The sequence below is a fragment of the Balaenoptera ricei genome, chromosome 9, assembly GCF_028023285.1.
Source record: "Balaenoptera ricei isolate mBalRic1 chromosome 9, mBalRic1.hap2, whole genome shotgun sequence".
Taxonomy (NCBI): Eukaryota; Metazoa; Chordata; class Mammalia; order Artiodactyla; family Balaenopteridae; genus Balaenoptera; species Balaenoptera ricei.
Genome location: NC_082647.1, coordinates 952,195 through 977,125, shown reverse-complemented (window position 1 = coordinate 977,125; position 24,931 = coordinate 952,195). Strand labels below are relative to the sequence as shown.

General features: G+C 57.1%; 1 protein-coding gene across 1 annotated transcript in view; it reads right to left on the bottom strand.

Moving 5' to 3' along the window:
• Positions 1 to 24,931, bottom strand: part of PTPRN2 (protein tyrosine phosphatase receptor type N2) — a 697,051-nt gene that overhangs the window by 235,646 nt on the left and 436,474 nt on the right. Inside the window, 1 exon segment of the mRNA XM_059932932.1 lies at positions 22,050 to 22,114. Coding sequence (XP_059788915.1) covers positions 22,050 to 22,114 — 65 coding nt within the window.

Genomic DNA, 24,931 nt, shown 5'->3' with positions numbered 1-24,931 from the left:
CGCGGGAGGGGGCAGCACAGGGTCGGGCCGCGCCAGGACTCACGAGGCCCAGGGCCGTGACAGGTCGTCTCTCCAGACGGTGTGGACGTGACCACGGAGCAGCTGCCCTATCCCACCGCCCTCCCGCTCCCTCTCCAGGGCTGGACCATGTTCTGCAAACAGAATTCCTCAGCTGTTCTCATCATCCAGCACTTCTGGGACATCCATAGCATTGCAACTTTTTAAAAAATGGCAGAGTCCCTATGTTTTGGACGTAGTCACGAATTTTCACCTGTTCTCCTGTACGGATTTTCCAAGCTGGGGCTCGATATCTAACCGCATCCTCTGTGAACGCATTTCCGGTTTGGAATTAGACATCATCTATGCAAAATCTCATTTCTGTGTTTTAACGACGCTTTTTAATACCTAATCTTCTGCTTTAATATCTCAATCGCTAACCGTGTTGAGATAATTAGGTGATAGAGCTAGACAATTACTCTGTGGGCAGAGAGCAGACCGTCCTTTACATTTATATAAATACACAAGCTTTAAATACAGCAACTGAACGCACTCGTGGCGTCTAAACCAGGCGACTTGAGAAACCATTCGATTGCACGGGCTGGTCGATTCAATCACGGCAACTGGCTGGTTGGGCTCATTTTTATTTTTTCATGGAACTGACCAGGCAATTCAGTCAATAGTTGTCAAAATTGGAGTCCAGAACAGGCACAGCTGGACCAGCCTAAAGTTAATTAAGAATCAAGAGGAGGATAAATGAAACGGGCCTCCTTCGAGGCAGCCGAGGGGACGAGGGGGAGCGCGCCTCTTCTCTCTTAAAGGGGCCCCGGAGGAGCCGCCACATGGGAGGCAGAGCCCCTCCTCTCAGCGGAGAGGACACCCCCGTGAGGCCCAAGCGCTCAAGTCTCGTATTCTTCGGGTGAGTGAAGCTGATAAAACCAGACAACTGCCTGGAAGCCGTCGGGTGTGACTTGGTCGGAGGGCGGTGGCGGTCCACGCGTGGGAGTACAGCGTCCTGCTGGGAGCAGGTGCAGGTGCTCTGATGGGCGCCTGGGGGAACCAGGCCTCTCTTCCCGCGTCCGTCCAGTGGTCAGTCCACTGGTCGGTCCGGTGGTTGGTCTCGGGCTCGGCACGGCCCCACCGGAGCTGCCCCATCTCCTACCATCTCCCTGGGCCAGCGCTAGGCTCCAGACCGGCTTCCCCACCAGCTCCCGGGGACCCCTGGCTGCTGTCCGTCCCCGGTCTCTGCCCAGACACCTCGCGTCGTACTGACATCCAGCTGCATTAGTCCTCTGCGGCGGCCGTCGCTCATCACCGCACACCGAGTGCCCAGAACAACGGAAACTTATTCTCTCAGAGTCTGGAGGCTGAAGCCTGAGGTCAGGATGTGGCAGGGCTGCCACCTCCCACCCCACGAGGTCCCTGGGGAGGGGCCTCCTGCGGCCTCTGCCTGGTCCAGGTGCTGTCCCCTTTCTAAGGACACGGCCGCACTGGATTAAGGGCCCACCTGCCCCAGCATGGCCTCATCTCAACTGAAATAGTGACATTGGAGCCACCCTAGCCCCAAAAAAGGGGTCATTCTGAGTCCTGGGGGCAGGGACTTCACATGTCTTTTCATGGGACAGGATCTGACCGTCCACAGTAGCTTAAGCACCTTCTCTGTTCCGAAGTTCCATCGAGGGACTAGAGCCCACGCCCCCGGAGTCTTTTCTGAACACAAAGAATTTCTTGTTTGTTTCACATATGCTAATTCATCACAACACTGTTGACTTGTCTAATTTTTATGCATTCATCATATTTCTCCCACTAGATTATAAGGTAACTGAGGGCAGGATCTGTGACTTTTCATCTTTAAATTCATCTCGATTTTCAGAACAGAAATTGGTACCCAGATGTTGCCTTGCCTTGAAAAGCCTTGAGAATGAAGCCTCCGGTGTGTGTGGTTCCATGGTTCCTGAGGTTTACAAAATGCTTATGGGATGAAAGAATGAATATTTAATACTCACAAATTGGCAAAAAAAAAAAGCGCAAGGGCCTCTTACCCAACATAAAATGCTTTGTAAGAAGGATCTACAGAGCTGGCATCTGGGATGTGCATTGTTCAGACGCGGGCCTGGGAGCACAAGGGTGGCGATGGGCAGAGCTTTGCCACCGCAGCCGTGAAAGTCACACCCCCCCGCTCCCAGCCCGGCAGTGCGTATGGGCCGGTGGCCAAGCGTAAATGCCCAGAAAACAGACGCTGCAGTGAGGAAGCTGGACGGCAAGTGATGGGGCTCCAGGCAGACGGGCTGTCCTCACAAAGAGGCGGGGCGTCCGGTCTCTGGGGTCACTCCTGGCTCCAGAAACCCTCAGCGCTCTGGTTGCAGTGGGCACCGGAGGTCAGGTGATTGTCTGTTTAAACTTCGCCGAGGATTTTCAGCCAAAAAAGTGGCAGTCGAGGACCCCCAGGTGGGACATCACCCTGCATACCTGCAGAGCCATGACCCCCAGGTGGGACATCACCCTGCATACCTGCAGAGCCACGACCCCAGGTGGGACATCACCCCACATACCTGCAGAGCCACGACCCCCTTTTCCTGAAGGTCTCGTATAGACCAGGGTTCTGGAGAACACACGTGTGAAACGCCTCAATGGGCCCTCCCCACAGGCCACCCTCCCAGCCAGCATCACAGGAGATGCACCCGCACGTCCCTCCTCAGGACACGGCCTCTGCTGCTGCGTTAACACACTGAGAGCAGAGGCTAGAAGCTGGGGGCCGGATGCGCCGTTTTTGCTGCGCTTTGTTTCTTTTCCTTTTATACAAACACTGCTTTAGTGACGGACATGCTCCAACCACAGGGACCGAGGCAGCCGCTTGTGGGCTTGAGTTAAATACTTAGGACAAGCTGAGGCTCTGGTCCCCCCGGTCTGATGTACCTCTGTGTCAGTAAATTGGCGAAAAGGAAATTACGTTGTACACACTCACACACACACTGCACATGTACACACACACACACATGCACTATACATGTGCACACACATACTGTATGTATGTACACTATACATACACATGTGCATACTATACATACACATACATGTATTTGTAACACATGTGCACACAATTCATATACATAAATACACACATAAAATACACGTACACATGCATGCACATATATACACTATACCCACATAAAACACACAAACATGCACGTATAACACAATATACACACATACATACATACCACACAGAGGCAGACTACACACATATACACACACTGTACATATAGTCACATGTACACGCATACTATACGTATACACATACACATGATACACAATCCTATACACGTACACATATATACACGTGCACACACAGATAAAACACACGCATGCGCACACGGTGCCCACCGCCTCTGCTCTCGTCGCCGCCGCGTGCGCCCCTCCGTCCTCGCAATGACAAGGAGGACCGTCACTCGCAGAGGCTCCCACCTCCCTGCGGTCACACCGCCCGTGAGTGGCAGCGTCAGGGTTTGCAGCGGGGCCACCAGCTCAGCGTCGCGGCCTCCGCTGGGACCCACCCCTCCCCGTCTGCGCATCCTGAGAAGCCACAGCTCCCGTGCCCAGAGAGACGCCATCACAGCCCCGCTCGTGACACCGTGGGACGGCTGGACCGTCCTCAGGGTGGACGGATTAGCTGAGACTTGGATTTAACCTGGAACCTGACGCCAGGGCCGGAAGGACGGACCAGATCCCCGTCAATCATAATGAATGGATCTCAGGGACCAACAGCTACAGAGACTGAACAGGCCCAGGCCTGTGCGAGGCGAAGCGGGCTGGCGGGGAGGCGGGGAGCGGGGCGCCGGCCCCGCCCAGACCCCCGGGGGGCCGGGTCCTGCTGGTGCGCGGCTCACTTTGAAGCTCAGCGGCCCGGAGTCCAGGGGCGTGCAGGACAGAGCCGTGCGGGACAGAGCCGTGCCGGAGGCCGGGCCCTGGGGACACAGCCTGCAGAGTCTGCAACAGCAGGATGAGGACACACATGCCACCACCTCCTGGGACCACTTAGGGACGGCACCCAGGAGCCCTCGCGGAGGTAACTGAGGGCTCAATGCACAGGCTGGGAGACAGACGGGTCCTGCGGGGGCCGAGAGCAAGCGCCGGTCCACCCGACGCCTCCTCCAGGGTCGTCCGCCCCATTTCCCGTCTCGGTGGCGAGGGAGCAGGGCCGGCAGGGCTCTACCGCTGGTCCAGCGTCCCCAGGGAGCCGTGGGGAGCCCCGGCCACCATGCCCACCGCAACCCCAGCTGCTTTCACACAAGGCTCCGCGCAGGGCCAAGCCAAGACTCATAAAGACTTCGAAGTCAAGGTCACGGACTCCCAGCACCGCTGCAGCGCACACCACACGCAATGAAAAATTAGACGTATTAGGTTTCAGGAGTACGAGGTTTTCCACTGAAACATCAGATCGTTTCTACGAACGCTTCCCGGCGCCTCCGCTTTGCTGGGGCCCGAATGAGCGCTTTGCACACCTGCCAAGCACCCAGCCCGGCCCGTGGACGCCCAGGAGGCCTGTGAAGGGCCTGGAGCCCCTGCCGGGAGTGGGGGTCTGGGCCAGGGACTCGCCGCCTCAGTTGTCCCTTTTTCGTGTGGAATCCTGTGAACTGTTTCAACTGACAAGAGAGGCGCAGGGCTCCCCACTCAGTGCCAAAGTAAAGACCAAGCAGTTTACATTTTCCCTCACTCAGTTAGTAGACAAATACGTCACAGACAGAGATGACAGCTCTAAGTGCTGGATGAACTCAGAGAAAGGACAGAATTGGGATGAACACGCCAGGCCCGCCCCGGGGGCCATGGACATGCTGTGATGCTCTCCTGGTGTTCCCCTCCTGCCAGCCTGGCGGCCCCTCGGGCCAGAGCCACTTGCCCTCGGTCACCGGCCCTGTGCCGCGCCCCTGGCCTCGTGGAGTATTTCACAGCCGGTTTCTCCGTGAAGCCGGTGGGCGGACGTGCCATCACGCTTGTTGATGCCAGATGGGGGGGGGGGGACAGCTCACCTGGGCTCCAAGATGCCAAGAATGTCCCCCAGGGTTTCCCTGGTGGTGCAGTAGTTGAAAGTCTGCCTGCTAATGCAGGGGACACGGGTTCGAGCCCTGGTCTGGAAAGATCCCACATGCCGTGGAGCAACTGGGCCCGTGAGCCACAACTACTGAGCCTGCGCATCTGGAGCCTGTGCTCCACAACAAGAGAGGCCACGATAGTGAGAGGCCCGTGCACCACAATGAAGAGTGACCCCCGCTTGCCGCAACTAGAGAAAGCCCTCGCACAGAAACGAAGACCCAACATAGCAATCAATCAATCAATAAATCAATCAATAAATCTTTAAAAAAAAAAAAAAAAAAAGAATGTCCCCCAGCTGGGCCCTCCCACTGTGATCTGAGTGGGGCAGCTCTGGGGGCTGGTATGTGCCACACGGTGCCCTTGGCTGCACAAGACACCACTGGTCACACAGCGCCCCCAAGAGGAAGCCAGGCTTCCCGGAACCCTCGAGGTTGACTGTGATGTGGGGACAGTTCCCCTCTCCTCTCACCTGCTAAGACCCGGGCCCTCGGAGCGCTGCTTCCCAACTCCCGGGCCTGGCCCCCGGCCCCTGAACCCCGGGCCCCGGGCGGGCTCGGAGCCTGCGCCGAGCATTGGCGCTCCTGCCTCGGTGACGGGTGAGAACTGCGCGTGGGCGGCTCTGGGCTGATCTGCGGGGGAGGCGCATGGTGCGTCTGCAGGGCCGCTGCCCCGTCCGCACCCGGGCCTCAGGGAGCAGCCCCGCTTCACCGCACGACTCACCCACCTCCTCTCCCGTCACTAAGTCCTCGAGCTCCTCTGTGACTTCACTGGGGAATATTTTCCACGTAAGCTGGAAGGTCAGAGGGTTAAAGTTCCCTTAAACACACGCACGCACGTGTGCGCACACACACGGGGACCGGGCTGTCGAGTCCCGACTGTCTGGAGCCTCTGGGATGCGTCCTGGGTGGGACACAGGGTAAGACGCGTCCCTCCCCTCGACCTCTGCCCTCGGCTCCGAAGGTTAACTTCTTCCCTGATTCACACCACGGTCTCTCCCCTCCTCCTGACCCAGCCGCCCACCTGCCCCGAAGTCCAGACTTCCACAAAATCCCAGGGTCCTCAGCAGCCTGTGTCCAGCTCTGGGGCCTGAAGAGAGGGGTGACGGGGGGAACTAAGGGGCCACCCACCCGCCAACCCACCACGTGCGCGTCTGAGCAGCCGTCGGGTCGGGGGGCGGGCCACCCTGCACTCTCTCCCCCCCAGCCCCGCGGCTCCAGCCCTCCCCGACCCCCCGGCATCCCCGGGCTTCCTTTTCCTCCCTCCACCCCCAGGCCCAACTGCACAGGCCGCCGCCCACCCAGCACTCACCACCCCCGTTGCGACCGACCCACCAGCCCCTCGCCTGGAATCTAAGGTCCCGCTGCTTTCCAGCCCCGTTCTGACAGCCACCGTGTCCATGAGGCACATGCACCTCCTTCTCTCCTCAGACCCACCGGCTTCCGCCATCCCCCCAGCCCGTAGCTCCCACCCCACGGCCTCCAGCTCTGACGCGGCTCACGTGTCCCCACCCCAGCGCACGGTGTCCTTCTTGCTTCTGATATGTTCACAACCACTTTTCCCTCAAGCAATTCCCATTTTTCCCTGAGACTTTCATTTTAGAGAAGCTGCAGGCCCACCTAACTGCCCCTCGATCAGCAAACTTCTGAGCCCCCAGCAGACGGGCTGGGGGCAGGGGGACCAGGAGAAGGGGGGGAGGGTGGCCCCGCGGGCTTCCAGAGCGGCGGGTCCGCGTGCAGGCAGCGCGCTCTCACACGCGCACACGCGCTCACACACGCGCACACACGCACACAGATAAACGGAAGACCAGGGGTCACGTGCAGCAGCCCCTCGTAGAAGGGCAGCGCCTGTGCCCTGCGGCCCCCAGCTGACCCGCTGTGGTTTCCTGTGCAGGCTGCTGGTGGGTCCCACATGCTCTCCCGGAGCCTTTAGTTCCTCAAGCCCGAGGACACCAGACAGCAGGCAGGTCTTCCACAGGCACTGGGGGAGCCCCTCCTCCCCTTGGCTTCAAGTATCTACAGCAGAAGAGGGGAAAATACAAGCTAGCGATTTCTGACGACCTTGCCGAAGGTCGCACGTCACCTTTCTGCGGCGGTGGTGCCAGCGCGAGAGGATAAGTCCCCGTAACTCCTTCCACCCACAGACTTGAGCGCAGTCCCAGGAGCCTTAGTTCTGGAAAGCCGGGCTTCCCTGAAGACAGAGCTTGGACACGTCCCGCCTGCCCCTCTGGCCCCCTCCTCAGATCCTGGTAGAGTCCCGCCAGCTCGCGGGAGATGGAGCCCCCCCCTCACCCTAGGGCCCCTTTGACTCTGGATACAGGGCTGTGTGACCCCAGTGGGGCAGCCGCGGCCGCCCCGCGGGGCGGGGAGGTCCGGAGAGGCCAGGCCTGCTCCCCTCGGAGGAGGGGCCTCGGCCACGTCTGCGGAGAACGGAAGCCGGTCCTCGTCTGGGGAGACACCCGCTATGGCTCCTCCCCACAAGCTCAGGGTTGGGATCCTGATTTCCGCTTGCTCACCCGCTTCCCTCCTACACTCACCCTGCCGTCCCGGGTCTCCTTCCTCCATGGTAACGTCTGGACGAACCACACCCAGCGAACGAGTGCCCAGGGACTTCATCAGAAATTCCTCTTTGGTCCCTCCTGCTGCGGGGACCACCTGCTAACTATGCTGCGTCCTCTCCCGCTGCGTTTCTGGGGCGACTCTGAGAAGCAGCGCTTCCTCTGGGCCACCATCCCGCAAACTCTCCCCGGCCCCAAGGAGACGGAATTAGCGGCAGTGGTGTTGGGGTGGCAGCACCACCAGAAGTGCATCTAAATCCAATACTATTTTCTTTTTTTTCCCTGTGGCAAATTATCCCTTTCCTTGAAAGAACAGAATTCATATTAGCACCAACACAAATACTCCCAGTTACACCAAGTTCCCCTTCGAGGACCACAGTCAACGGAGATTTCACCCCGCCCCCGTCCTGCTCCTCTCCTGGGCCGGGCGTCTGGGCTGTGCAGCTCTGCTCGGCCCACCAGGAACAGGTGATGCTAAGTCTTCACCTCCAGGGAAAGATAAGCCTGGAGGTCACAGGACTCTGTCACTCCTAACTCAACGGGGACGGCCCCCCAAGGTCACGCAGCAGCGGAAACCCAACCTGGAAGAAGCACAGTTGTGAGACACAAACTCCTGCCCAACCCCAAGCCCTGGAACTGCCCCTGCCCTTCCTGGGGAAGCAGCAAGCTGTCTCAGTGTCTCAGGGCAGCCGCGGGGAAGATGAGAAATTTTAGGAGGTGTGCCAGTTAATTCCACGTGTCACCATGGCCGGGCTGAGGGACTCCCAGGCGGCTGGGTGTGTCCGTGCCTGTGTTTCTGGAAGAGACTAGCACGTGAATCAGTAGGTCACCCACCACCGCGGGGGCATCACCCCGTCTGCCGAGGGTCTGAACAGAGCAGGAAGGCGGAGGAAGGTGGCTTTGCTAGCTGCCTGGGGGGAGATGCACTTTCTCCCGTCCTTGGACACGGTGCTCGGGGTCTTGGCTTCAGAGGTGGGTTGGGACGTGCACCTTGGCTCCCCCGGGCCCCGGCCTTTGGGTCTGGACCGGAACCGACACCACCAGCTGCCCTGGGCCTCTACCCTGGAGACAGAGGACTTCAGCCTCAGAATCGATGGCCAGCTGCTTCTCTCGGGAGCCCTGACTGACACAGGGTTCCGACCGCTGGCCCAGCGCTGGAGGACACCGCTCACCGCTCGCCTGCCACGTGCACGGAAGACCAGGTGGCACTGGACGGGCGGCAGGTCCTCGCAGGCAGACGCCTGCTGACGGGTCGGGAAAAGCACAGCCTTCGAGGAAATCGCAGGAACACACACACAAAGCAGCGTCCTGCAGTCACCATCTTTTCTTTTTAAAATCATACATATTTCATTAAGCTTCATGCAGAGCGTCTTCTGATTTATGGTAATTGTCAACAAAAGCAAAGACACAGACGGTTTTTAACCCTGCAGTAGCTAGGAGTTAACCGGCATGAAATTATGTTGTTTTTTCCTTAAAAAAGGGAGGGAGAGTCCCAAACACTCCACACATTAAATGCGGAGGACGCTGGGTGGTGCAAGCTGTTGGTAACGGCCATCGCTCAGGTGGAGGTGGACTCCGGCGGCCTGTGCCAGGGCCATACCTGACCCAGCGGACACCCTGCCCCGTGAGCCCCGCGTGCTCACGGCCTGGAGGCCTCCAGTGAGACGAATTTCCATATCAAACCCAATTTAGATGAAACGTCTTGGTTAAAAAAAAAAAAAAAAAAAAAAAAAAGCCAGCGCATCAATAGCCCCTTGATTAGATTTTCATCTCCTGAGCAGACAAATATGAATATTTATTACCATGAATGCAGACTTCCCTCTTTCCATTGCTCTGATCTTGAATATTATCCACTGCTAATTTTTATGAAAATTTGGGCAACATAATGTTTTCACATAAACTGACAGTTCTTGAGATAATCCCGTTATTGTCTGGTCGAAAATGACAGCTTCCGCTTATTCATGTGTTAACGAGGGATTAAATATTGTTTTTCATTCCCATAATCTACGATGGACTGGAAATTAAAAATTGAACATTGTATATTAGCAGGGCTTTGAGGCCCAGAGTTTGTTTGCATTCACTTAGAGAAGATCTGTAAATTAGCAGTTTAACAAGCAGGCCCTTCTATGCTGCTGCCAAAGGGCAATATCACAAAGCACCGCTGACACCCCCAGGTAAATTCTACAACAAATTCTTTAGTCTGCCTGCTGTACACCCAAACGAAAACGTGCCAAAGAAACAGACGCCCTTTGCCAAATAAATAAAATGGCAACACAACTGATATTGTCTCAAAGTCAAGAATTTTTCACTGCCCCCTCACCCCCGCGGAGGGGAGCGTCTGCATCACGCCCTGGTCCTCACATCCCCAGACACACCTGCCCTGCAAAACCGCCCTGGGGGCCCGGTCAGCGGCGAGCACGGCCAGCCCTCTCACCTGAACGCCCACCGGCAATGGGGACAGTCGTTTATCTACACCCGTGGTAGCTGCTACTTCAGTGCTGTGACTGGCGTCCCAGGTCAAACCATGGATTTGATGGGGCTTCGGACAAGACTATCCCATTACGCTTCTAACCATACACACTACATTTTATTTATTTATGTTTACGTCCCTGACTGGCATGTAGAATTCTTCACTTTTTCAGTTATTGCCTGGCATGGCGTAGAGCACAGGACACATATATTTCTTAGAAGCTGAGTTGTCCAAGGGTGACCCTTTGTAACTAACCCTAGGGTTAGGGTCAGTGTTAGGGACTGAGCCACGTCCCCCCAGTTCATACGTTGAAGCCTTAACCCCAGGACCTCAGGATCTGACCGCATTTGGAGATGAGCCTTGAAGGAGACAACGTAAGGTGAGGTCATGGGTGGGCCCTGATCCACTGTGACTGGTGTCCTGATACGAAGAGGAGGCCAGGACACAGACACGCACAGAGACACGACCACGTGAGGACACGGGGAGAAGATGGCATGTGCGCCCGAGGAGAGAGGCCCAGGAGGGTCTGACTGGCCGACGTCTGGGTGTCAGATCCCAGCCTCCAGGACGGTGGGTGCCCGTTTCGGCCCAACTGCGGGACTCCCTGAGGCCGTCCCAGGAAACCAGCGCAGGTGGCGTGGAGACACCCAGCCCTGGCCACGCCTCGCCGTGATCGCAGGCGGTGTTCCCCCAGGAACGGGAAAGAATTAGATGTTTTTAGTGCAGCATTAAGTCCCAGTGCTTGTCAAGGGAAGAACGCTACCTCTTAAAACACTGCTCTTTGCTTTATGCTCTCACTCAAAAAACAGAGTGTGCTTCAGGGTTTGCACACACAGAAGCCTAACTTGCCTCTGAGCGTTCGCTCCACAGGAACAAAGGTGAAGTCTGTGCGGACAGACCGATGGAGAGTTGGTGCTCCTGTCCCTCCCCGAGCAGCTTGGGGCCACCACCCCAGGGAGGGGCTCTCCCTGTGCCCGCTGTCCTGAGGGTCCCCTGTGAGTGACTGAAAGGCACATCCAGCAGACGGGAAGGGCCGTCCAGGGGCCGGAAGGACAGCCCCCGGGCTCTGGTCCAGGTTCGGCATCCGGAGGGGCCCTGTGTGGGGCAGGACCGCCCGCCTTGTCTCCAGGTGCCGAGCTGACACCTGCCCGGCGGCGGAGGCCCGAGTGGAGGTGCCGGGGGGTCAGGAAGGAGGAGCGTCTGGAGGCACTGAGGATGCACCTGTGACCCCGAGACCAGACCGAGGGCCCCCGCCGCCCCTGAGGGCTCTTCCCGAGGTGACCGTGGGCCCCGCCACGCTCGAGCAGGCGTAGTGTATACAGAGGTTGGGAAATTAGGGTTTCGCACTTGTCTCATGACCTCTGCAGGTGAAAATTTTATCTGTGCAGTTAACCTACCACCTAGTTTAAAAATATGTCCTATTCGTGGAGTACAGCAGGTGTCAATGTGCCTCAGGGGTGTAACTAAGGGATTTCAACTTCCAAGAATCTCAAGAAAAAGACAACAATATGACAATACAGTGAGAATTAGCTAATTTTATAAAAATAACAAATTATTTACTTTTCATGTTTTCTTGAAAATATGCCATTATCAAAAAGGCCTGTAAGTGAACCGTTTCCATGTCTTTCTCACCCAATGCATTTAACAGGACAGGCGAGATCAGTCACAGCCCCAGCCCTGGACGTGGACATTAGCTGTCTCCTTCCTCAGCCCCAAGCGGCCCATCATCGTTCACGCATGGCAGACGCGTTTGGGGAGGGGGGTCTGGGGAGCGTGCGTGTGCGTGTGTGTGTGTGTGTATGTGCAGGGGGGCCTGGGGAGGAGGGGACCCAGAGTAGCCTGAGGTCCATCCCATCAAACTTGACTGTTAACCGGGAAACCCACGTGGCTAGAAAGGCGAACTCTGTGTACGAGTCAGGTGAGCAAGGCACCGTCACCCCGAAAGGAGAGATTCAGCTGTAGGTCAGCTGATAATCGCTCCTGGTGCTTGGATGACCCCTGTGATTTTCGGGTGTTGAGGGTCACACGGTGTCTCCCAGAAGGGGGTGTGCACCTCCCAACCCGCAGTCCTGGGAAGGAGCCTTACTTGGCAGTAGGGTCTTTGTAGATGCGATCTAGTTAAGATGAGGTCACAGTGGGGGCAGGGTGGCCCTAATCCAACGTGACCCGTGTCCTCAAAAGAGGAGATGCACAGGAGGCCGTGAGAGGATGGGGCAGAGGCTGGAGGGATGCAGCTGAAGACGCGGCAGCCCCAGGAGCAGGAAGAGGCAGGAAGGACCCTCCCCTGGAGCCCCCGACGGCGCGTGGCCCTGCGACGCCTGGATTCTGGACATCTGGCCTCAGAACTGCGAGAGAACGCATTTCTGTTGTTTTAAGCCCCCAGTTTGTGGCGCTTTGTTACAGAAGCCCTGGGACCCTGACACCCAGGTCAGCGGTGGCCCGGTCTGGGCGAGAAACTGCTGGGCAGCAGGACCCCAGGGCTGAGGGCCACCCGCCGGTTGTGGGCGGCCCCGCAGGACAAGGGCAGGTCACGAGGCCGGCCCTGCAGATGCTACCCCTGCGGTGACATGGGGTAACACGGGCACCGAGGCTTATTAATAGGGTCCCATGTGGGAGGGGTGCAGAGACATCACAGGACCTCGTGGCCCCAGTGAGGGTGGGGTTTCGTGGACCGATTTCAGGGCCTGGAGTGGAGCCACAGAGAGGGCAGTGCGCCCCGGAGTCCAGGTAAAGGGAGGGGTGGTTCCGCTGGGCCCACGGGACCTCTGACCTCCCCGGTTGCTGCCCAGGACCGAGCCCCGGCCTGGGGCCGCCGTTCCGGCCCCAGCCGCCCTTCCCACCTGCAACCACTCTGCTTGGATGCGGGTTGAGGCATTTGACGGCTGGAGAAACACCAGTGGCCTTGCCGGTGCCAGGCACACTGAGGAGTGAGGCCCAGTTTCAGGGAGACGCCCGTGTGGGGGCCCCGTTCTCACTGCAGGAGACGTGTGGACCATCGTGATACACCACACTCCCCTCTGCCGTGCTCGCCACCATGGCACTGGCTGCTTATCTGTTTCGAAGTGAGATTATTTTAAATTTGGCACTTGATTATATTTTGTGTTACACTGATTACTAGTTATTTCACATGGGTGAAAACAGCCTTGTTTCTTTAACCCATGGATAAAGCAGAGGGGAAGTATTCAAATCAGCAATTAGGGATTCATATCAGTTGTCATGGCGATGTGGCCCGGCGTGCTCACTGTCACAGAAAGAAGGGCCACTGCTGCCTCGGCGCCAACATAGAAGAGGGGCCTCTGTTGTCTCGGGGATGACAGAGAAAGCGGGCCCGGGTCAGGAGGAAACCTCTTCCGGAGCAAGGCAGCTTTCACGGAGGTTTCGAAGCACCAGGAGAGCAGTCGAGTGACCCAGGAAGAAGCCGGCACGATGAATCGGCGTGTGCCAGGGTGGGGTGTCCACCTGCAGCCCAGGGCTCACGATTCACTGTCCCAGCCAGGGGTTACTGAGTTCCTGCCACGTGTCGGGAGGCACCGGGCGACAGAGACACACATGGGGTTCACTCCGGAGCTCACAGGCTGAGAGACAGACCTGAACTCACAGGACTCAGCGCGCTCTGGGGAACGCCACGGAGGAGCCGGGCAGGAGGGAGGGGACGGGGGAGCCCTGGGTGACACGCACCTTCTCAGCAGTCCGCCCGGAGCAGCTCCCCCATCCCTCGACTCCGGGATCCCTGGGGTGGGGGTGGGGGGAAGAAGGCTCTGAAAGCACCGTCCTCAGCGGGGCGGGAGGGCTGGCACCGCCGGCCTGCTACGGGCTGAGCCGCGTCCCCCCTCAGGATGGATAAAGTGGAGTTCTGACCCCCAGGACTTCTGGATGCGACCTTTACAGAGGGGATCAAGTTACAGTGAGGTCATTAGGGTGGGCCTGAGCCCCGGGATCCTGTAGTTCCTGTAAAGTGACGCACCCCCGATTCACCCTCCCCTACGGGAGTCTCGGGCCAGAGTTCGAGGACGCGTTGGCGGCTGGTGTGGGGCTTCCAGGAGGACAGGCATCTGTGGGCAGGAGACCGGAAGCCCACTCCGAGGCTGACCCTCCAGTGGACGCACCTCCAAGTGACAGGAGCCTCTGGGATCCTTTCACTAAAAGGCGGAACTCAAGACTCTCCGATTTCAAGGCCGGCGAGCCTCGGGCTCCATTCAGGGACCACCTGGAGGTGACCACCTGGAGGGGCGTTTCCGACCTTAACTCCGCTGTGCCTGGTTCCCCATCCGTGAAGTGTGTCCACCTGGTGGGACCCTGGAGGGGATGCGCGTGGGGCGCCCAGGACGGCTCGACCGAGCCCGGCGCGCTGGCACCTCCGCTGCTCCGTAGGAAGCTGGGCAGTGGGGAGGGCTTTGCCCTGTGTGCCTGCCTCTAATTTTCTTCACCCTCCTTCGAGCAATTCCAAGTCTTCCGGGTTGAGGATTGAAAAGGGGTTTCTGGAATATTACATTCCGAGGGCTCTTATGAGCGTCTCCAGAGTTCAGCTTTTTACATGGAAATTAACTTCTGACTCCACGCTACCCGGCTGTGTGGCAGAGCCGCTCACACGTTACTGAGACGGGCGGCCCCTCCGTGTCTCAGGGGGACCACCGTCCAGTCCCAGCCGGACCACGGCCACGCCTGGCAAGGAGACACACGTCACGCACTTTCTAGAAAAACGTGGCTGAAATGTCAGAAAGGGGGGTGGGGGGACACCTGAGCTGCCGCTGCCACAGGCAGACGATACTTATTTCATTTTCCGTGACTACTTACCTTGATAGTGGATAAAAATCGAATCTGTCACCATAGCAACTGCCTCATCACACGGCACCTCGCCCGCTTTAAATCACGAAAAGTACGGAAAAGACACCCGTGGGCCCACGTGACAGGCTGCTTTATATAGCATTTCAGAAGAAAAGGACGCCGTTTCATAATAAACTCATATTTGTCAATATGTCAAGTGCAGTTAATTATATCGAACATATTTTCGTGTGATTTTCTTCACTTTTGAGAAATAAGAGAAGGGTATGAAGAGCGGTGGCTAGGGCTGCGTTGGGCGGAGGGTGCCGAGCTCCGGGGGGGCCCCCGCCAGCAGAGGTGGGGATGTGTCACCACGGAAGGGGCCGTACGGCTGCCCCTGAACTTTGACCTCTATCACGACATCTCAGCCCTGTGTGGGGTATCCTCAGGGCAGCTTCGGACAGGCCGCTGCAAATATTTTAATGCAATGTCATGCAGATTTCCCTTTTCAAACATAAATTAGGAATACTGACAAGTAAACAAGCTTCTCTTAGGACTGATGCACATTTTGCATTGAGAAGAAAAAATATCAGCGTTCCCTGTCTAGAAACACAGATTCGAATAAAATAAGGGGATGGGCACACAATTACAACGCTGAGGAGCCAGAGCCCACGTGGACGGGCACAGGGCAGGGCCCTTGGCGGCTGAGGACACCCCTCGCCCCGGGTGACCGCTGGTGTCCACCTTCTGCCCTCTGGGCGCAGCCGGCCTGAGGCTGGCAGGGGTGCGGGAGCCGCCGGGGCGGGGGGGGGGGGGGGGGGTGGATGGCAGCCCCGCCCAGGAGTCCCAGAGTCTTTAAGGTTCCAGCGCGCACTTGGGTAAACCTGGCATCATCTCAAACTCAACTCGGAGTCTTTACCCAAGAGACCCTGTCAGCTCCGACACTGTCTCCGTCTTATTCGTTATACTTAACTGCAAACGCTACCAACTTCTCCTTCACGCACTCTTGAGTCCGTGGCTCTGTCTCTATCTGACAAGACCCATCCTCCACCTGTCACAGCTCTGCACCTGCCCGGGGTGTCAGGTGGGATCCCTCCAGGCCTCTCCTGCCCCTCTGCTGTCCACACACACCAGGGCTCTTTCTCCTGAATTTCCAAATATGGGCCTTGATCTGAACCCAGGATATTTTTAATTACGTATTGCATCCTGCTTGTGCATATACACACAGCACCGTATTCATAAATATGTGATGACTCAAGTTGATTGAAACATTCTCTATAGCCACCTGGGAGCCACACCAAGCTCACACACGGGTGGTGCTTCTTCTTGCGTCCTCACTTATTTAAAAGCGAGTATGTGCTCAGTTACTTTGGTTGCATGTTTTTTCTTTATTAAAACTAAAAAATGGTATTGAAGATAAAACGACAAAGAACTATACACACACATTGAACCGATATCCATCTCCCAGTTTGACTCCCGTCCTAGAATTATGTGGATGTAACCACAGGGGAGACTTGGTGAAGTGTACACGGACACCTCTATACCGTCTTTGCAACTTCCAGTGAATCTATAATGATTTCAAAATAAAAAGTTAAAAAATGGTACTAACAAAAATTTTGGAAAAGGAGAGAACTCGCTTATAATCCCACCAACCCCGTTCTAGAGCTGACCTCACATTTGCACGTGGTCCGCCAGCCCGGATCTGTGGGCACAGACAGTTTTCACAGCTGCCCTTAAGTTCAGAGGTGTCACAACGATTTTTAGTGAAATCACTGAATCCGTTTATTTGATTACTATAATTAGATAGCTTCCTATGTTTTATACTTAGGTCAGTTTTGGTTTTTCCAAAGCTTTGTTTTTTCCTTTTCTTAGCTGGTGAATGATACTCTTAAGATAAAATTCTGGGAGTACAATTATTGATCTGAAGGGTAAGTTTTTTTAAAGCAATAGATTCCCACTGTCACGCTGCTTTCTAAGAGTCGAGTTTAAGTGTTAGCACTTTTGATCTTTATTAAAGGACCAAGACTATTACCCGTAAGCCACCTCTGTAACCACTTCCAAGGATGAGGCTTCGGACTGGATGCTGGGACGTTACAGGGTACCCGCAGGCTCCTCAATGGAGGGTCCTCTGATGCATCCGCCCCCCGGCCCCCAGCTGCCACGGGGATTCCTGCCTCACCGCAAACTTATCCGCCCCACCCCCCCGGCCTGAGAGCCAGTCACCCGCTGACACGGCCACAACGCACTCCCACAAGCTGAGTGCCCCATCGCCTGTGAGTCCGGACTGCACACCTGCTGGTGTTTACCAAGCGTGCGAAAGGCAGGTGCCGGCTCCATCCACGCGTGAAAAGCGACACGCGGGGGGTGACAGCTTCCCCTCAACCTGATGACCACGGGGAGCTCTGTCCCACCGTCTTCGCTGGGGGTGGGGTTACTCTGTGCCATCTTCACACCTTGGCAAAGGGCCCTCAACGTCAAGTCATCCCCCGAGTCCAACCAGACCTGTGGTCGGGTCTCCGGGGGCTCGGCTGGACGCTCGCTCCCCCAAGGGCCCCCGTGACTCGGGCCACCCCCGCCTGCATTCCTCTGCCCGCTGACATGTGATACCCAGTTGCTCTCAGAAATCCCTAGACCACTGGGTTCAGGTTTTGATAACGCGCATTAAAGCAGCAGCAGCCCTTCCAGCAGACAGGCGATGACCAAGTGGGGTTTGCAGAGGAAACGAGCCATTTTCTCAGACATGCATCACGGACCCCCGTCCCACCTGCTCGGTCTCATGGGACAGCTGTCAGGCACACACACCCACCAACACACACATCGCACAACAAAGTCACACTGATTTGTGGGGGGAGGAGCACGACCACGGATTCGTAGACTCTCAAGGGACTCTGGGGATCGACATAGTCTTGGCCACAAAAACCCTTTCTTTGGACAAAATCCTACCCAGGACCCCAAACAGTGACCAAGGCAAGGGAAGCTCAGTGGGTTAAACCAGCGTATGGACGGCGGTTTGCTGGGGCTCCACGGCCTCCTGCCCCCGTACAGCTGAGCTCTGGAACCCCAGGGCTCTTTGAAGTACCTGAAGCCAGGTCTGACATCCCACGGCATGAGTGGTGGGTGCAGGACACACTGCCCCAAACACGACACCTTGGCCGAAGGTGTCTCCAACCTTGTCCACCCCCTTCTCCCCGAAGCAGGCCCGAGACCCTCGTGGGAGCTGTGCCCGCCCTGTGCCCGGTTGGCTACAGACCCACCTCGGGTCCCCACGCCCCCTGGCCCTCCCCACCAACCCAGCAGAAGGCACCCGGTCTACCCACGTCCGCGGGCTTCACTCCCTTACGTGTCCCGTGAAACTCAGATCAAATAAAGGTGCTGCTTAGCTCCTGTTGTCTGTCTTCATCCGTTTACCTTTTGCAGCCGAGGACCCTCAACGGGTCCAGGAAAACCTCCTCCTCTCTCTTCCAGAACCCGCGTGGAGGCCTGTCCCCTCCCGCCTGACTTTGGCTGGGAGGCAGCCCGTCTGGGGCTGAGCAGGGTGTCTGCACCGGGAACGCGCTGCTCTGGGCTTCCCTGTCGAAGCCCCGAGCCTCCCGCGGCTGCACAGAGACTCCTACTGAAACGTGGGCAGGTTAATCGTTAATCATACTGCGTTTATCACACTATCAAGAACTTAGGAAGTCATGACTTATTTCGGATGCACCTTGGAAGCCATACTCATGGAAATGCTCGCCTGGGGACAATCATCTATTTTTCTTCCAAATAGTTGAGTTTTTCTTGGTAATATCATAATTTCCCTTTGGAAGAAACATGACTTTTTTCATCTGGAAAAATGTGAATACTTTCTAGATATCAGAAATTAGATTTTGAAATACGTCAAAATACCACCAATCTATCAGGAACGTGTGTGTCTACTGTAGTGTGTTCATTTCCTTTAAATTTTGTTTTGAAATATTTCCATTTGGCTTAAAAGGTTTTAATTCCGCTATCTGTCATCACATGTTGAATCACAAGCACCAGGGAGACATTCGGTAAACGCTGTTAGATTTCGAGGAATCGAACTCTGCTTTACTTTCCAGAGTCAGGAATTAGCAGAGACATTCATATCAAATACGTTTCAAAGAAAATCAGAAGCATCAAAATCAGGCTCAATACTGCACGAGGCAATAAAAATTAGAAAAAGAAATATTGTTAGCATTTTTAAAATATCTCTGCTCCCTTTTTCACGATCCAAAACTCACTCCAAATATACAAACGCTCCTTCCCTCCATCCGAACTGGAGACTGGTCAGGCAAAGCTGCATGGAATGTGGGTTCTGGGCTTGAGAACCCATCAGAATGACCTCAGACAACTTCACAGGTGACAGCAAAACTGCCTTTTGAAATGGAAAACTGCCACGTGGAAGAGGACAGGAGACTGGAGAGCTGGTCTGCGTGGACCAAGGAAACCCCTGGGGCCCTAAGAAGACAAAGGTGGCTCAGGGAGAACTAGGGTGGGCAAGCCTCTCACTGCCATGTTTCAATCGGTGAATGAAGTATCAATAAATGGTCTGGGATGTGGCCATTTTCTGCCCCCAGGGAGGGTAAGGTCAGGCTCCTGGCCACTTGGGGACCAGAGAGGAAGCAGATCAGACTCGATGAAAATGCAGGAGTGGTGCGACGGGGGTTCTGCTCTGCCCTGTGTCCCCCGCCGCCTCCCGCCCCCAGTCTAGGAGGGACCTCCTGCCCCCATGTGAGACGGGCACCTGGAACAGGCAGAGGATGTCCCTCTGAGGTTAGGTTGTCATCTTCACAGACAAGCCGAGAGCAACTCAGGCTCCCAGTTCCTGGACAGCACGTCACCAGCTTCCACTTCTGAGCCCAGGAGCCGGGGGCAGAGCCAGGTGGTGGCAGGACATTAAGAGCCCTGCTTTGCCCAGGCTCGGGGAATGCGTCACGGGTCTCCAAGGACAGAAAGGCAGGCGCCGGCGGCTGTGCGTGCCTGGAACAAGGCAAATGGGCCCGGCTACAGGTGGACTCTGGGGTCATCATCATACAAACAATGTAAAGGCCACGGCCTCGGGGAGACGCAGATCCCTCAGAGAGAGGAGCTCAGAGCAGCCGGGCTTCGGAACGAGGTCAGTCGGCAACGCTCAGGACAGTGCAGACGGCCTGACAACTGAGGTCCTGGGGCCGCAGACGGTGGACCGTCCAGCGGGCAGTGGGGACCAGGCCTGGCCGGGTGTCAGGAGCAAACAGGTGCCGACGTGTCCGCACGAGGGATACAGACACACGTGGCGGTAGTTTTGCGATGAAGGAGACAGGGAGCCAGTGGGAGGCGAGAGCGCTGACGTGGTGAGACCAGTCCTAGGAGCTCTCACTTTAGTGAATCGGAAAACACTGGAGCATATCTGTGTGCTGACCGGATGGGGCCAGGGAGACGGAGCAGTGGCGACGCAGGAGAGAGGACAGGAAGGAGGCCGTGGGGGGCACCGTCCCCGGAGGGAAGGGGTGTGGGCTCCCCGAGGGAGGCGCGGGGCTCGGCGCAGGGATGCAGGCGGCAGGTCACAGATGGGGCGGCTGTGTGTGAGTGCGCTGGGCGCTGCCTGCTGGGCGCGAGGAGGGGGTGGGCGGCGAGCATCCCCCTCTGGGATCTGTGCCTGTGACCTCACATGAGTCTGCCAAGTCCTAACACACCGCCTCCACCCTCCCCGCTGCCCAGGAACCGCAACCACGGGGTGGGCGGAGGACCGGGCGGCTCCAGGCACCTCCCAGCCCCCGGCTCTGCATCTCCCACCCCTGGCCCTGCCTGCCCCCTGCTCCGGGGCGGCCCAGCCCGCTTCCACGGAACACGCACAGGGAGGGGTTAGGCCCAGCGCCTGAGTTTCCTCTGACCCCGGAGCACCAAAGGCCCTAACCCGAGTCAGTCTGGATTTGCCCCCAGCCGCTGGGCACTGGGGCTGCTCCTGCAGGAGGGACACCAGCTGAGGCCGAGGGACGAGGGGGAGGGCAGGGGCCGCGGGTCAGAGCCTTCCGACGCGGGCCTGGATCCTCTGAGCCCTCTGGCCCTTCCCGCCAGGAGTCACTGCACCCCATGGGGGTACAGATGGTCTTAGGAACCCACAGACTCCCGGCGTCCCCCTCCCCCTCCCCGGCCGCCAAAGTTACTGCGAGTTTCCGGAGAAAAGACCAGGATTTCCTCAGCTGTGAAAGCCTCATCAACCCAGCCCCGCGCTCTGATGGGTCTGCGGTCACCCAGATTCCTGTCTGCGCCGTGCCCGCCGCGTGCTGGGAACACAGTGACTTCAAGGCCTGCGCCCCCTGCGAGGCGCCCCCGGCAAGGCGCCCGCCCGCTGCCTGCAGAGCTGGGGGCTCCGTCTGCGGAGGACCAGCCACTAAGCAAGTTCTTATTTCAAGAGCCGGGACTCATGACGGCCGAGCGGAGCCTCCCCCGAAGACGGCGGCTGGCCTTCGAGTGGCCCCGTGGCGGCATCTCGGTCCTGGCGAGGAGCATCGCAAATAAGCGCCCTTAATAGTTAATTACTGTCACGGCGGGTGCCGTGAAATCTGGGATTTCAGACGCGCGCGAGCGCAGACATCCACCCCCGAGAGGAGTCGCGTCCGCCGTCGTGCGTACAATTCATTAACTGCCCGCGATCGGGGCTCAGGCGTCCGCCAGGGCCTGGGGCTGAGTACCATCGGCTCTAATTGCTGATGGAGAGTTTGGTCAAGTACCTGCTGCTGAGGCCAGCGCAGCGACGTTGGGACACAGCGCCTCTGAGTGTCATTAAATTTATCAGCAGTCATCCTCCTCTCACACCCCACCCCATACACGTCTTTAACAAGGAAGACAAAAGTGTGCCCACCAGACCCAGAGGAAAGAGCAACTTCTCTTGCTACACAGACTCAGCAACTGAGAATCGTCTGAAGGAGGAAGTACACATTTCCAAAGGATCCAATGTTTTCTTAGCCAGGACCGCTTTTTCTTGGGGAGACGCCGAATCACGATTTCAAAGGCGACCAAACAGTGTCAGACGAGCCTGACACGGCGCACCAGCACTTCTGCCGACGGGACGGGAGGACTCACCCGGCCCAGACGCCGGGGCCCCCCTACCACAGCCCCCCGCCTGGCGCCGACCGACCTCTGCCCCCGGCCCAAGCCCGCCAGGCTGCCCGGACCACACAGCCCGCAGCTACTCACCGAGCCGACTCCGGTCTGAAGAACTCTCAGTCCAGACATTCTTTCCAGTTGGTCCTTGTTGTCAGCTGTTAGGGGAAATTAAGAAGTAAGCGGTCAGCTTTGAGAGGCAAGCGTTCTCCAGACACCCTGAGCGTCTCCCTCTGCAGACACTTCCATAGTCACTGCCAGAGCGCCATTTGAACAGGTGCTGTGGACAAGCCTGGGGCGGAAACCGGGGCAGGGGGCTCCCCACCGAGGGGCCGGCAGAGGTAGGGCCAGGACGTGAGTCCCTCCAGCTTTGCCCACAGAACGTCCACAGGAAATTCACAGCATCCTTGTGAAGACTGCTTGAGAAACGGTGGGCAGACCTGCTTTGCAAACTGTAGAGCCTTACTTTCGAACGATATGATGGTTACAAGTATATAATCACTGGGAACTGGGTTCCATTCACAAGCATTCCGCGTTCACAAGACAGACTCGCTAGCAGGCAAGACTGAACTGCGCCTCCGTTCCGTGAGTCCTGGGAGCTGCTGTACCCCTCTTACTCCTGTCCCAGGAGAACATCCTATAATAATTTGCCTCCACCACAATCAACCCTCATCCTAGTTTGCTCCTGACTTAGAGTGAGGAAGACTCCCTGAGAATGAATTACCCTCCGTGTCAGACCAAGCGGATTGAGCCCTGGAAACAATTAGCAGCCGGAGAGGAAGCCCAGTTAATCCCGATGCCAGCGCGGCAAAGCCGCGGTCCCCACCTCTTGGAGAGGAAGTGTGTCACAAAGCAATTGACCTTGGCTTACGATTCTGTAGAAGCATTCTTTCGGATAAAGCCCCTGTCATTTTGGAAATGAAAACCAGAAAAAATAGATTTTATTGCAAACCCTAAGAAGGAAGAGTGCACTGCAACTGTGATTAATGCAGAACGAGATAGCAAGAAAATAGCAATTACTTTCACCTCTTATTGTAAAACACCTACATTAGTCTTGGGTAATGAAATTATATCTTTCAGAGGGATAGAAACTGGATCCTGCTATGGCCTGCCTCCCCCGCCTCTGGGGCTCTCTCATCGTCTGGTAGAAAGTTTTCCTTTGAACAAACCAACGTTATTTCTTACATTTAGGTAATTATGCATGCACCGGGTGGGGGGGGGGGCAGACACAAACCTGGGGTTAGAGCACCAGCACTTTAAGAGCCTCTAAGCTGGGGGGTGCAGAGGGGCAGGGAGGGGGCAGTGGCCCAAAGGTAAACCTTGAATGGAGGAGAATATTCTTAAGAGATAGAGTATAAAGCAATTGATTTTCACGTTCCCCTGTGAACAAAGGAGGCATTTTGCTGAATGACAGGCTCCTTGGGGATAACAGTGAGTCTTCAATAGGCTGAGGGACACAAAGCACAAAGTAAAGATGGAAATTAAAAGTACTCCACTATTGCTGCCGAGAAGTGACAGGCATTCCAGGCTCAGGAATGAACAAACCAGCCGGGCAGTAAGATGCAGATGACCCAGTCCAGGGGTCAGCAAACCTGCTGGGAAGGCCAGGTGGGGACACCTGAGGCTCGGCCGCCATGGGTCCCCAGCGGGCGGGCAGTGTGACGGCTGTGTGGACGGGCCTGAGGGACGAGCGACAGGTCCTGGCTGTGTCCTGCACAAGCCCGCGGAGCCCCGAGGCGACTGTGGGCCTTGCTCGCTGCCCGAAGACCCGCCCCCCACGCCCCCCGACGCTGTGCAGAAGGTTCTGTGCCTGGGCCCTGCCCCCGGGGCACACGTGGTGCGGAGTCAGTCTCAGCACAGCTGCCCTGTGTCCCCCAAGCACCACTGCCACCGGCCAGTCCAGGGTCCGGGCTGGCTCCTCGCCCCAGGCCCTGGCAGCCGCTTCCCTGCCAGACACGCCCCCGACCTCTGCCCTCTGTGAACACAGCTCCGGGCCCCCGAGTGGGGTGCGGAGGGGGAGGGGAGCCGCAGCGCCCGGCAGTGGTGAAATGTACAGGCGACTGGCTGGGTATCGAGGTCTTTTGTCTTTAACGTAAGTAACTGCAAGCGTGTAAAACTTAATTTTTCATGATGGCTGTGTTTAATAACCGGCTCAAAAAATTCCTGAAAAAGTAAAAACGAGCTCCAGTAACCGGTCCAGCTGGCTCCAGCCCCATACGTACAGTACTTTGTTTCTACCCAAAGTCTAGGTCTTAACATGTCACGTTTCCTCGATTCTAAAATGCGTGTTTCCCCGCATCTGAACACGTCTGCAGTCGGCCTGTTCCAGCCACCGTCGTGGGAATGGGGCCCACTATTGACCGACCTCAGCTCATGGCCTCAGAGGCTGCAGAGGAAAGACACGCGTCCTCGTTTCTACCAGAAAATTTCCCACAGGCACCTCCAACAAAGCAGAAACTTCTAGAAGGGGCATCAGCTGCTTGGAAGGTCACCCCGGAGCCTACCTGAGCAACAGTCCTGATGGCGGCATCATCCTTGGAAAACCATGGGCGTCGCCTTGGAAAGTGATGTCATTTCACCCTCATGGTGACCCGTCCCCAAGTGCAGCCACTGCGGACCCTCCGGGCTGACCGCCTCTCAGGGTCCACGTCCTGCCTGAGGGTCCAGCCAGGGAGCCCAGGGACCCAGACTCGTGCTGACAAGGGGTTGCGTCTGTTAAAGGTTTGTCACTGAGAACTGACACGGCACTCCAGGGAATTGTCCCTGAGAAACGAAAACCCTGGGATGGATGGGACGGACATGCTGGAGGTGCGTCCTTGCGGGCAGTCGGAGCGTCCAGGATCCACTGGAAAGCGGCCCGGACGTGACCTCGTCCCTCCAGCATCAGCACGAGGGATCACTGTCTTCCCGGTCGTTCCATTAACCGCTACGGAAGTCCCAGGAGCGTCACCTGTTCCGCAGGTGTGATGGATCAG